Source organism: Physeter macrocephalus, chromosome 11, assembly GCF_002837175.3.
Source record: "Physeter macrocephalus isolate SW-GA chromosome 11, ASM283717v5, whole genome shotgun sequence".
Lineage (NCBI taxonomy): Eukaryota > Metazoa > Chordata > Mammalia > Artiodactyla > Physeteridae > Physeter > Physeter macrocephalus.
In genome coordinates, this window is record NC_041224.1 from 107,250,676 (window position 1) to 107,263,468 (window position 12,793).

Sequence of the window (12,793 nt, forward strand, 5' to 3'; positions counted from 1 at the left end):
TTGGGTAGACCAGTTGAAGTTGATAGCAATCAAATCAAGACATTAACTGAGAACAATCAACGAGGGAGACAGCTGACATCCTCAAAATATCCAGAGCAAGCGCTGAAAATCATTTGCACCAGCTTGGTTATGTTAATCGCTTTGATGTTTGGGTTCCACCTAAGTTAAGCGAAAAAAAAATGTTCTTGAACATATTTCTGCAGGTGATTCTCCACTGAAATGTAACGAAAACGTTCCGTTTTTAAAACAAATTGTGACGGGTGATGAAAAGTGGATACTGTACAATAGTGTGGAATGGAAGAGACCGTGGGGCAAGCAAAATGAACATCACCAACCACACCAAAGGCCGATCTTCATCCAAAGAAGGTGATGTTGTGTATATAGTGGGATTGGAAGTCCTTTACTACGAGCTCCTTCCAGAAAACCAAATGATAAATTCCAACAAGTACTGCTCCCAATTAGACCAACTGAAAGCAGCACTCGATGAAAAGCATCCGGAATCAGTCAACAGAAAATGCATAATCGTCCATCAGGAGAACGCAAGACCGCGTGTTTCTTCGATGACCTGGCAAAAACTGTTACAGCTTGACTGGGAAGTTCTGATTCATCCGCTGTATTCACCAGACAATGCACCTTTAAATTTCCATTTATTTCGGTCTTTACAAAATTCTCTTAATGGAAACAATTTCAATTCCCTGGAAGACTGTAAAAGGCACCTGGAACGGTTCTTTGCTCAAAAAGATAAAAAGTTTTGGGAAGATGGAATTATGAAGTTGCCTGAAAAATGGTAGAAGGTAGTGGAACAAAACAGTGATTACACTGTCCAATAAAGTTCTTGGTGAAAATGAAAAATGTGTCTTTTATTTTTACTTAAAAACCGAAGGAACTTTTTGGCCAACCCAATAATTGGCAGGGGGCTGTCGGGCATTGAGCCGCTGCATGTGACAGCCGTGGCAGAGCAAGTGCCCATCCAGAGGGAAGCAGCAGCAGCCTTCCTCGTCACTCAGCTGCATCCGGCAGTCCTAGGGAAGAAGGACACCTAGTTTACCTCAGCCCAGGAACCGGGGACATCGTGGAAGTCGGCCGTGCTGGGCACTAGACTCCCAGTGACTGGGGAAAAAGGGGGTGGGGTTGGAGGGGGATGAACTCCCAGAAGAGAAACCTGAGAAAATACCTCAGCTGGACGCCAGGTGTCGCTGCTACAGCAGAAATAATGAGACAGGCTCCCATTTCCAGCTGTTACCAGGAGTCCCTAGTTTTGGGAGTCTTGACTCTGGGGAAGCCAGATTTAGAAAGGACTAAACGACCACACCCAGAGAGAGTGGCTGAAGGACGCGAAAGAGACTGGAGATGGGTCAGAGCACCTTCCTGGTTTCCTGTCTCCCAGACCTCTCCTACAGACTCTGGCAGTTCTAGGACTTCACTCCCCCAGCCCCCTTCTAGCTCTCCTCTGGGAGCCCGGGCGCCCAACACTCACCTCGCAGTGGTAGCACTCAAAGTGATAATCTCGGTCCATGGATATCACCCTCACAATGTCCTCACAGCCCTGAAATAATGCACACCCCCATGGGCATGAGAACAACACGATAACCCCAACTCTCCCCTCCCCCACCAGCCCCCCTTCCAATGGGAAGATCATAGAGAGGCCTCCAGAGCCTCTCTGCCACAGTCTGCAGCTTTGAGGTGGCCTCTGCAAACCCTGTGGGAACTTTCCCCCTCTCCTTCCTTGGCACTGCCTCCAGGCAGGCATGTCCCCTCGTGGAGCCTCCCCTCTGTCCAGGGGCTCAGGCCTTACGGAGGGAAAGGAAAGAGGCAGGCTGCATCAATAAAGTAAGCTAAGCCGGGGACGAGGAGACCCAATAGGGCCTGGTTCCTCATGGGCTTTTGGCTTCTCTCCCTTGGCACACACAGCGTAAATCATTTCCGACCCCTTCCTACCAGCCCTGAGGATTCTTCCCACCTTTTTCCAGCCCCTACATCTGGGGGCTGGTGACCTTGACTTCAGAGAAAGTCTCCTTCTCTGGACTGGGAGAAAAGAGATGGAGCCTGGGTCCAGTAAGGCTGTCAGACAAGTCCAGGCCCGGATGTCGGGGTCAGGGTGATGACCCAGAGAGCAGAGTCACACGGGAATCTTCGCGGAGTACATTCCTCAGCACCACTGCCTCCCAGGGGAGGCCAGGCGGCATGTCCCCAGTCCCTCCCCAGAGGCAGCAGCACTGGCTGCCCTGCAGGAGAACACAGACATACTGACCTCTGAGGGGAGGATGGGTTGGCCACAGGCCGCACACTTAGGAGCGTAATTCCTGAAAGAGAGAGGACACAGGGGAGCTGAGGCGGGGGAATCCCTGAGCCCAGGTCCACACCACACCCCGGGCGGGGGACTCACTTGTGGTAGTCGGTGACACAGTACACCTGGTTGGAGAAGTCCACAGTGAAGGGGATGCCGTCCAGGCACTTGTTGCAAACGATGCATCGGAAGCAGCCTGGGTGATAGGACTTTCCCATTGCCTGGAGGATCTGGCTCGTGGGGCGGGAGGAGAATCAGTCTCTGCTCTCCAGCTACCGATGACGTTCCCTGCTGCTCCCACTAACCTCATCTGAGCCCCTGCTCTCGTCCTAGAACAATGCTGTGTCATCTGGGAGGACCAAGGAGTCTTAAAATGGAGGCAGAAACCCTGAAAAAGGTCTTAGGGAGCATCCAGGCCAGTGTTTCTCAGACTTGGCTGCATATCAGGGTCACCCAGGGAGGTTTTTAAGCCCATCAACGCCTGGGTCCCACCCAGAAGTATTCACCACAGTCTCTGGTGATGACCCAGCATTGGTATTTTCTTTACTTCTTCCCAGGTGATCTGCTAGGCTGCCAGGGCTGTGAACCACTGATCCAACCCAACTCCTCCTTACAGAAAAGAAAACTGAGCTTCAACTGATCCCAGCCAGTAGCAGAAAGGGGATTAAGCCTCAGGACCCCACACTCCTGGCTCAGGTGGAGGGCCGGGCTGTGCCTGCAGAGTTAGGGAGTTAGAGATCACAGGAGCCTGGGGTGGCAGGCGGAGGAGTCCAGACTTGATCCCATAGGCAAAGAGAAGCCACTGTAAACAGCGGTTCTGGGGAAGAATGGGATGCAAGTAGTTGCTGATAGGTTTCCTCCCCCCACCTTTTCTCAGTATCAATTTAGTTCCTGATTCCACCCCTCGGCCCCTCAGCCTCACAGTCTCGGCTGAAGACACTGTGCTTACCTTCTCCAAAATCAAGTGACCACAGACACAGCATTTCTCAGCTGCCTCCTGAAACCCTGAAAACTAGGAGAAGACCAAAGGAGGATGTTACGGGCCGAGAATGACCTGATGGGTGGAACCCCAGTGGGCCACAGAGAAAAGTGTGGGAGCCAATTCCAGGCCCAGGGGACCCCTCACTCACCAGATAATCTTCCTCACAGTACACAGAACCGTTGACGCTGTAGAAAGCCTTGCAGCGCAAAGTTCGCCCTAGAAGCAGTAGACAAGGGGCTGGAGCCTCTCCCAGGGTCCAGGCACAGGGCGTCCCCGCCACGGGGTAACTGCTCTCCGGTGTTTCATGATGCGTTTAAATCTGGATTTCAGTGCTTGTCCTCCTAACTGCTGTCTGTCCCGTCTCCCCACACAAATACCCCATCTGATGCAATTCCAATTTGTTTGGTCTCACTCCTGCCAATTCCCCACTCCTTTGCTGGCTGCTCCTCCAGCTCCTGCCCCCTCAACAGTTTCCTGTGACCCTGCTTTAAAAGGGTGCCACCTTCTCCAGTGCCTGTGCTTGCTCGGGGAGCCACCTGGGAAAGCAAAGCCAACCACAGGCTGGGGGACAAGGTCAAGGGGCTCTGAACACGGGGCCCTACAATGCACTCAGAGACAATCACACTGTCACGGACTTTGCCCTCTGGGACCTTTCAACCCAGGAGCTTCTGCACTGCTCTCCTGTTCTCCTAGCCCTGTCTGTCTCCCAGGGACAGGCTCCATGGAGGTCAGGACATACTGGAACTACTGTTGGGGACAAAGTGCTTTGTTTGGGAGCAAAGTCGGTCCCCTTTCCTGCTGCACTAGGCTGCTTCCCCAAGCTTAGAGGGACCCAGAGTCTCCGGGGTCAGAAGCAGCCCAGGATCTTCTGCAAGCAGACAAGGCAGGACCGCTCCCCATGAAACCAACACCCAGGAACTGCTCCAGGGTGTCTAAATTATCAGGGATGAGGAGGAAGGAGACAAGGGCGCGGAGAATGGGCAAGTCTCCCACCTCTGCCCTCTTCTCATCAAAATCTCCACTTCCAGCTCTGCCCAGTGGTTTAGAAAAGTTGACTTAGAAACTTATGAGACACAAGGGAGCAGAGAGAGGGAAAGAGACATTCCCAGAAGAGGCTCTATAAACAGAAGGACAAACAGATAGATGAACCTAAAGGGAGTCAGGCAGGGGCTGGGAGTGGCTGGAGTCAGACAGGCAGAGATAAGAAATTAAAGGTCCAGCAAAGGAATCAGAGTGGGTAAGCAGGGGGGCCGGGTAATGAGGGAGGTGAGGGAAAGGCTGGGGAGTTGAGGCCGCTGGGAGCACCCCCTGCTCCGGGGCGGCCTCCTGAGCTAACAGCAGCGGGCATTCCTGGAGCGTGATGTCATCAGCTTGGCATGGCCCGGTGGCCTGCACTCCAGCGAGGTGGCTGAACTCTGACCAGCCGAGAGAAAACCCCCCTCTCCACTCCCCCACAGCTCCCCGCTCCCACCCCACCCTCCCCACATTCCAGTCTTTCACTGTCGCCCCAGGCAACTCGGCTGCCCAAGACCAAGCCCCTCCAAGGAGAGGCCGGAGGGCTGGGAGGGAGTCCAGGCTGGGCAAGCAGGAAGGCAGAAGAAAGAGGGAGGAACAGAGCGGAGGAAAGAGGCTCAGCAGAGGGAGGGCTGACCTCAGCAAGGGGCGCCAACATGGGGGCAGGCGGGAGAGAGCCAGGTAGAGCACAGAGAAGGGAAGCAAGAGAGAAGGTGGAGGCCAGACCAGCAAATGGAGAGGCACAAGCCCTGCTTTCCCTAGGCACTTGTGAGTGTGTATGTGCAGGGAGTGCTTGAGGCCTCAGGCCCTGGTCCAGAAGGTCTGGGGGCTGCACTCACCACAGGAGCAGCAGACAAAGCACTGGGTATGGTAGAGGCTGTCCAGGGCCTGGCAGGCGTTGCTCTGCCCATAGATGCCTTTGTTGCACTTGATACAGGTGCCTGAGAGGAGAGAAGAGGTTGTCAGCATCATAGCGCACTCCCCCAGCTCAAAACCAGGGATTCCTCATCTTTCCTGATGGCAAAGGACCACCAGTCACAGCCTCCTTTTGACGGGCTCCCTTTTGGAAGAGAGAGTTCATGGGATGCAGCAAGGTTTTGGCTGGGCAAACTTATTCTTGTTTACTGATAAATCAACAGACATTTTCTGAACATCTATTTAGTGACTCGCAACAATATTGTGCCCAATACTGTGGAAAATTGGAGAAACTGAAAGATATAGTCCCTGGACTTCAGATGCTTGGTTTCTGTTGGGGAGAAAAGACTAATCAGGCAAGATATGATCCCCGTTGCACTGTGTGGGACACTCAGAGATGTGAGTCCATAAGGGCCCAGCAGCAGACTGGAAAAAACTTCCTAGTGAAAGCACGCCAGGCCCAGAAAGCCTCTCCAGGACCTCGGCTTCCCCACCTGTCAAAGGAACTGCCATCCAGCTACAGAATGACTTCTGCTCTGTACCTCTAGGCTTCCAAGGATGGAAAAAAGGATCTGGCTCAGCAGAGGGCCCTGTGCAGAGGGGACCATGTGAGTGTGACTCCTCTGGGGAGGTGGCTGCTGAGAATGCAGGGTGCGTTCCAAGGATTGAGGGTTGCAGAGGAGGGGGGGAAGGGTGGCAGAACCCCTAATGTCTCCCTGTTATCTTCTATCATAGGAGGAACAGAGCCAAACTGCTCTTCCCTGACATCACCCCTAAAATACATAACACCTGGCTCTGGCACCAGCCTTTCCTGGGTGTGTTCTTCCCTCCTTCCACTCCCCAATTCCAGGCCCATGAGTGAGGGCTAGGGCCTGTCTTTGGGGAACAGATCCCAACGGGCCCGCCTCACCCCACCCCACCTCTCCCCCTCGGCACACTGCCACACTCCTTGCCTGTTGGGGCCCATCCAGTCTTTGCCCAGGGGCTTGGGAGCCCGTGCAGCAGCTGCAGTGACTGATGCGCCCAGGCCTGTCCTGCTCCCACCCTCTGGCAGCTGGGCAAGGCTGTAGCCAAGGAAGAGGGCCCCTACTAGGAGCAGGAGTAGGAGGGTACAGTCAGGCTGGGGGTTCTGTCAGAGGAGGCAACCTGACCCCTAGGGAGAGAAGCAACCCTCCCCCCCACCGGGGTCAAAATGTGGCTTCCCCAGGGGAGGGGAGTTCTGCCCCAACATTGCCATGCCAGGGGGCCCTGTCAGAGCCATTTCTTTGGGAAGCCTTGGACATTACGGGAAGACAAGAGCCAACTGCTCAGGCATGTCCGCCTCACCTCCTCTAACCCAGCATATCCACTCCTAGGTTTTTCCTGCCATTTTACTGCACTCTCCCAGCTCCTTTCTTCCTTCTGGTTCTGATGGCTTAGCCGAGGAGACTTCTCTCCACCCATCAGCCACTTCTCCCCAGCCTCAAAAGGAAACTGCTAAAAGGATCCTGTCACTTAGTTTCCCTTGACCAAAGCATCATCTGCTCTGGGTTTTCCTCTCTCAGGTGGGGGCGGGGTGGGGGGAAAATGGGGGGAGGTTGGAGTTGAACTAGCCTGCAGCCCTGCTACCTCTGAACCTCCTCCCCTACCTTCCTTCCCTGGCTGGGTTTCTCTCTCTATTTACATTTCTAGCCACAGTGTTCTAGAGCATGGGGTCCGGGGCAGGAACATGGATGGTGAAAAAGGTGAGAAGATGCTGGGAACACTGAAGAGGCCCACAGACCTAGGGGCGGGCCCTCCACTTCTTTCTGTACTTCCTATCACAATCAGATTAGCATTTTTTAATATAATGAAGTGGTGCCTGTGGGTCTTGGCTAAAAGATCGTTCAAGACACCAATATCCCCTCCCATAGCCGAGACATATAATCAATTAACACTTCCTGAAGATAATTGCGTCTGGGAGAGAGGCGACGAACAGGTTTCTACAGCAGCAGGAAATAAGGGGCTACTTCGTGCCTGAATTGTGAGCAGGTTATGGCCAGAACTGAAGCCCGGGTTATTTCTGGCAGCTATACACGGTCGCCATCCATCCAGCGGTGATGTTGTCCCGGTGGTCAAGGCTTCTGCCCTGACTTCCGGAGGATGGGGAAAACAGAAGCTGACACCACCGGGTCTCGGCTCAAATGCCCACCCAAGCACGGAGCCAGCAGGACTGGGGCCAGACAGCAGTAGGGTCCCTCTTTCCGTCCCAGGGCTTTCTTCCTCCCCCCGAGCTCCATTTCCCCGACCGCGGCCACAGCTCCGCGCGTGTTAGGAAGCAGCTCCCCCACCCCCTGCACCCCACCTCCGCCCAGTGCCGCGCGGCCGGCCCCGCCCGCGGGCACCTGGAGCGCCCGGGCAGGAGCCGGCACGCACGCGGCCCGCCCGCCCCGCCCCCCCACCCGCGCATTCCCCGAATTCCTGCGGGCGGAGCCTGGGCCCGGCTGGGGGCGCGGCGCGCAGGAGCCTGCAGGGGTAACGCCGCCGAGGGGGGAGCAAGATGGGGGGATGCTCTCCCAGCCCCACTTGGTTCCCCTCAACAAGGACTCCTACCGCGAAAAACCCAGGCTCTAAAGCTGAGGAACTGGGATTCACGAAATCATCAGGGGGGTTGAATTTAGCAGGAATAAGGTGCCCGTGGTCCATTTGAAACCCAGTGGGAAGGGGAAATTCCTCTTGCCTCTTTCCTAGCCCCGCGTCTCTGCCACCAACTAACCAGCGCCCGCCGTCGGGGCAGTGGGGAACCGAATGCGGTGACGGGTCTCTTCCCGTCCCTAACCACTTCTCTCACTCACCAAAGTAGTCCTCTCTGGACTCCGGCTCCCGCATCCGGGCCCGGGCGGCCTCTGGAACGAACGCACCTGGCGGCTCCTCGAGACCTGACGGCTCAATCCCCGAGGGTTCCCCGTGGGCGCCGGCTTCTCGCCCACCTGTGCCCACCGTCAGGCGCAGCAACGCTGTTAGTTCATCTTGGTATCGGGCGCCCGCGGCGCAGTCCCCATAGCCAGTCACCGAGTGTCGTCCGGGTTGCGCCCCTCGTCTCTCCAAGGGCCCTGCCGCTCCCACTCCGGCCCCAGCTAGAGCTCCCGGGCTGCCCAGAGCTGGGGGATACGAGTGGCGGCTTTCCTGGCAGCCGAACCCCGCGGGCCGATGAGCGCACAGTCGGTCCAGGGCAGCGTGGAGCTCGGGGTAGGCGGACGGCACCCCTCCAGAGGAATAGCCCGCCGGAACCCCGGCCAGAGGTGGGCCAAACAGGCATGGCCCGGCGGGCAGGGGGCTGCCGTGGCGCTGGTCGTAGCCCATGCTGATGCCGCTGGTACGGTTGCTGCAGGGTCGGCTACCTCCGGCTCCACCAGCCCCCGCCCCATCCAGCAGCAGACTGCCCCGGGGGCTGGACGGCTTGCTCGCGTCGCTGGCTGAGCTACTGGCGAAACTGGAGCGGGGGCTTAGGGCTGGGGCCGTCTCCAGCCGAAAGTCGGGGGGCAATGACTGAGGTAGAGGCAAGGCCCGGGTGGGAGGCTGCCCCCCGGGAAAGGAGCCTTCGTAGCGCGGCGCCTCAAAGCAGCCGCGAGGGTTCCGCTCAGCGTCCAGGGGGCCTTGCTCCCGGGCTGGCTCCAACGGCTCATCCCCAGGTCCCCCAGTAGCTCCACGGGGCCCTGATTTCCTAGGTCCCCCCAACCCACTCAGGCGCCCTTTGCCCGGCCCGGGGGTCCCATCAGACCCAGACCTGCTAGATTCACCCTTTCTGCGGCCGAACTTGGCGCTGCCGGAGTCCGAGAGTCTTAACTTCTCCAGCAGGCGACTGGCTTTCTCCCCTAACCGCTCCATGCCCTCGGGCCTGGGGCCTCCAGCCCCCTCCCCGCCCGGCACCCTGCAGCGTCTCGGCGGCCGCTTCTCTCCCTGCGGCCGGACTTCGCTTCCCCAGGGGCACAGGATAGGCACAGGGGTTTAGCGGGCGCCCCGGATGCCCGGCGCCAAGAATCCCGCAGCATCCCCCAGCGAGAGGGGTTGCGTCCCCCCGCGCATCAGGGGTTAGGCGGGGCTAGAAGTGCCTACGGCCGCGGCTGTCCGGTCCGCAGGTCTATCTGTTCACGCGTCGACTCGCCCGGCAGCCCCACTCTCCCCGGCCCCCGCCCCCCTCGCTCACACACTCAGCACCGACCCAACTTCTCTCCCAAACTTTTGTCTGCCTGGCCGGATCTACTTTCCCGGAGGGGCGGAGCACCGTGTGCGAGACGAACGGGGGTGTTGGCGCAGGAATCTGGTGCGCCGGAAAGGGGGGGTGGCGGGTGTTGGTGCTAAGTGTCGTGGAGCTGGAGATCCACCGACTGTAGGCGAAAGGAGGGCGAGGGGCAGTTTGGACAGTTGCTACTACATCACTCAAGAATTGGGACATGAAAAAGTGGGGGAGGGGGAGGGGAACTCTTTGTTTGCAGTTGGAATGCGCGGAGGGGCACGGTGGAATGTCGCGGTTCAGAACGGGGCGACGCGAGGCATGTTCTGCGCAAACACCGTGACTTTGTTCCTAGTGTGGGGACTGTGGGAGAGATGAGAAGGGACTGATACAGAAGTAGTGAGACAGGGAGAGAGAAGAAAGGTAGATACATAAAGAGGTTCAGAGACGCATAAGAGCCCAGAAAGGCGAGGAAGCCCTTATAGAGAGGTGGTGGAAGACAGGTATGGAAAGAAAGGAGAGCCAAAGGGAATCGTGGGTGGTGCGGAGACGGAAGGCTGAACAGACCAAGAGAAAGACAAATTTGTTCAGGTCCAGAGAGAATGAGAGACAAACAGATAAGCTGCAATAAAAAGACAACTTTCTGAACCCAAAACTCTGTAACAGGAGGGAGGGAGCTTTAGTGTGTATGTAAAAGGAGGCTTGGGACTAATCTCTACCTTCAGGGTAGGACAGATAGAGGGATAGATAGACACCCCCTGGTGTTGGGAAATGAGATTTTTAGCAAATATTTCAGGTGACTGGGGATAGAAGTCCCGGTTTTAGAGCTAGCGAGCGCCTCACCCTTGGTTGGCCCACAGTAGTTGGTGATAAAGAATAAGTACTAACTTAAAAGGGAGAAAAAGAAAATGTCATTTAGAGGAGATAGCAAGTGAAAATGCTCAAGCTGGAAAAGGAAAAGAGGCTGACCTTGGCCATACTAGGAGGATAAAGAATAAGCAAAACAGAAAGCCATGGCTGAAGCTGAACATGCCTAATTAAATATCAACCAACTGATTTTGCCCAGACTAGCACATGGCCGGGGAGAGGGGAATGGAGAAAGAAATGACTCCTTCGTATTTAGATAGTAAATTCGTATGAAAATTATATGCAAACAAATCATGCATATTATTTTCATCTCAATATTTTGAACACCTTTTATAATTTTAGTGTAGCCTCAGGGAATGGGGGAGGAAAGAAGGTTAATATCTTTGGGGAAATTAATTTGGCACAAACTATTTGGCTTCTCTGTCCTAGCTGCATTGTCTCCCTGACCTCATCTCTCCTGAGAATCAGCCTCTCTGTTTCCCAGGTCAGGCCTACAGCTTTTCTCTGATCCATTGGAGAGTTTACTCTCAGACTGGAAGCAGGGAGGACTGAAAGCATTAGTAACCAAGGGGAGCTATCAGGTTGCATCCAGAACCTGCTGTGAGCTGTCTTCAGAATCAACCATAACAGTTCTCCCTCCTTTCCTGTTTCCACATGTGGAAGGAGAACCTGGATTCTTCCTTCCAATTACTTACATCCTCTAACATTTGGGAACTTTGCTCCTTTGGGGTTACAATGGGAGAGTAAATCTTATGAAAAGTTGAGATGCCGTTAAAGGAGGCCCATCCAGGAGTTGGTAGTGGCAGCAATGGGCACAGTTGGGACCAACAACCTGTGTTTTCGGGGGATAACAGGAAGGAGACGCAAGTGAAGGGGGTGTGGTGCGCTGACAGCGCATGCTCCAGTAGTGCTCACGACCTCTGGGTAGCCACTCCATAGTCTGAACTGGAGCTGGGAGCTCCACAGGCCCTATTCTCCATTCCCAGGACCTTAATTAGCCTCTATATACACAGGTGACTCCCAAATCCATATTTCTAGCCCAGACATTCTTGGACTTAAAAACTCAGCTGACGAATAGCATCTCCACTTGGTTGTCTCAAAGGCACACAACACCCTGACCTCACCTTCCCTGCCTCCCAAAACTGGCTCCTCCAGCATTTCCTGAGTAAACGGCATCATTAACCACTTAGCTACTTAAGCCAGAAACCTGAACATTAACCCTATGTCCTCCTCCCTTAACCTCAAATCCAGGCAAGTCCTATCAATTCTGCTTCCAAAATATCTTTCAAATGTGTCCTTCCCTCATCATCACTATATATATATATATATATATATATATATATATATATATATATATATATAAAATGTATCAGGCCATCATCTTTTCTCTCCTGGACCACTGCAAAAGTCTCCCTGCCAAGGCTTTCTCCCTCCCATCCATCTTGAACCCTGAGGTCAAGTGATTCTTCAAAAACACAAAACTGATCATCTTATTTCCCTGTTTAAAACCTGTCAGCGATTTCTCACTGTCCTTTAACTAAGTCTGTACTCTTTAAGGTATTTTACAGAGTCTGTCTATCTCTCCAGCCTCTTCGCTCAGCAACATCCCCTCCCCAAATGGTTCTGCAGTAGAACTGCACCTTGTCTGTGCTCTCTCTTGCCTCTGGACTTTTGTACTTGCTATTCCCTAGGTTTGGAACACTCTCTTGGCTTCCCCTTCCCTCCTGGTTAACTTCTCCCTGCCTTTCAAGCATCAGTTTAAACACTCTCCGAGAAGCCTTTCCAGACCACCAGAGCAAGTCAGTTACCCCTGTGGTACATAGCCATGGTAGCTACATTCCCCCATCATCACACTTACCACAATTCATTTCATTGCCTACTTAAATGCCTGGCTTCCTGACTAGACAATAAAACTTCTGATCAGTATCTAACCTGTTCAACAGTTTATCCATAGCACCTAGCACAGCACCTGACACCTAGTAAGCAATCAATATTTGTTGTATGATAGAGTGAAGAGAAAGCCATGTTTACTTCTCAATCCATCCGAAAAGGCACAAATTTTGTGTGTGTGTATATATTCTGCATGTGTGCTTGTGTGCACACACACACATACACACACGCACTCACCTTCCTCAAAATACAGCTTGGCTGACAGGACTAAGAAATAGCTACCACGCCACGTATACTGCTTGGTCACACGGTGGGAAAGCAGCTGCTGGTGAGACAGGGGAACTCTTTAAGCCTTAATTTCCTCATGTGTACAATGGGAATAATAAAATCTTCCTTATATAATTCAATAAACAATAGCTATTACATCTAAATCCCAAATACGGATGGAGCCTGTGTTCTGCTCAGAAGAATGAAGCCCATGACTGAAACTGTCCACCAGGTGGCAGTATTACACTGGCCTGGTCCTGTGCTGCTTCCACTGCAGAGCAAGACCAGCAGTCAGGGGAAGAAGTAGAAGGTACAACCAAGGGCCGCTTCCCTACAGCTTTGAGTGAAACCAGAAGAAAAAACAACTCAGAGACCAGGG

The 12,793-nt window shown here is 54.2% G+C and overlaps 1 protein-coding gene across 1 annotated transcript; it reads right to left on the minus strand.

Moving 5' to 3' along the window:
* LOC102983581 (LIM domain-containing protein ajuba) lies at positions 1-9,332 on the minus strand. Its single transcript, XM_007100461.4, has 8 exons — positions 8,012-9,332; positions 5,123-5,224; positions 3,418-3,485; positions 3,237-3,299; positions 2,387-2,517; positions 2,252-2,303; positions 1,478-1,546; positions 1-1,022 (listed from the first exon to the last, which is right to left on the minus strand). The coding sequence occupies exons 1-8, from the start codon at positions 9,042-9,044 to the stop codon at positions 867-869; spliced, it is 1,674 nt and encodes a 557-aa protein (XP_007100523.2). The 5' UTR covers positions 9,045-9,332; the 3' UTR covers positions 1-866.
* Between the last annotated feature and the right edge of the window lie 3,461 nt (positions 9,333-12,793).

Bases quoted from the DNA above. Each gene is read 5' to 3' on its own strand.
- LOC102983581 (XM_007100461.4), bottom strand. From the start codon at position 9,044: ATGGAGCGGTTAGGGGAGAAAGCCAGTCGCCTGCTGGAGAAGTTAAGA. The intron at 1,547-2,251 runs GTCAGTATGTCT...GCATTATTTCAG, and splicing joins AACCCATCCTCCCCTCAGAG to GGCTGTGAGGACATTGTGAG. The intron at 1,023-1,477 runs GTGAGTGTTGGG...CTTCTTCCCTAG, and splicing joins TTGAGTGCTACCACTGCGAG to GACTGCCGGATGCAGCTGAG.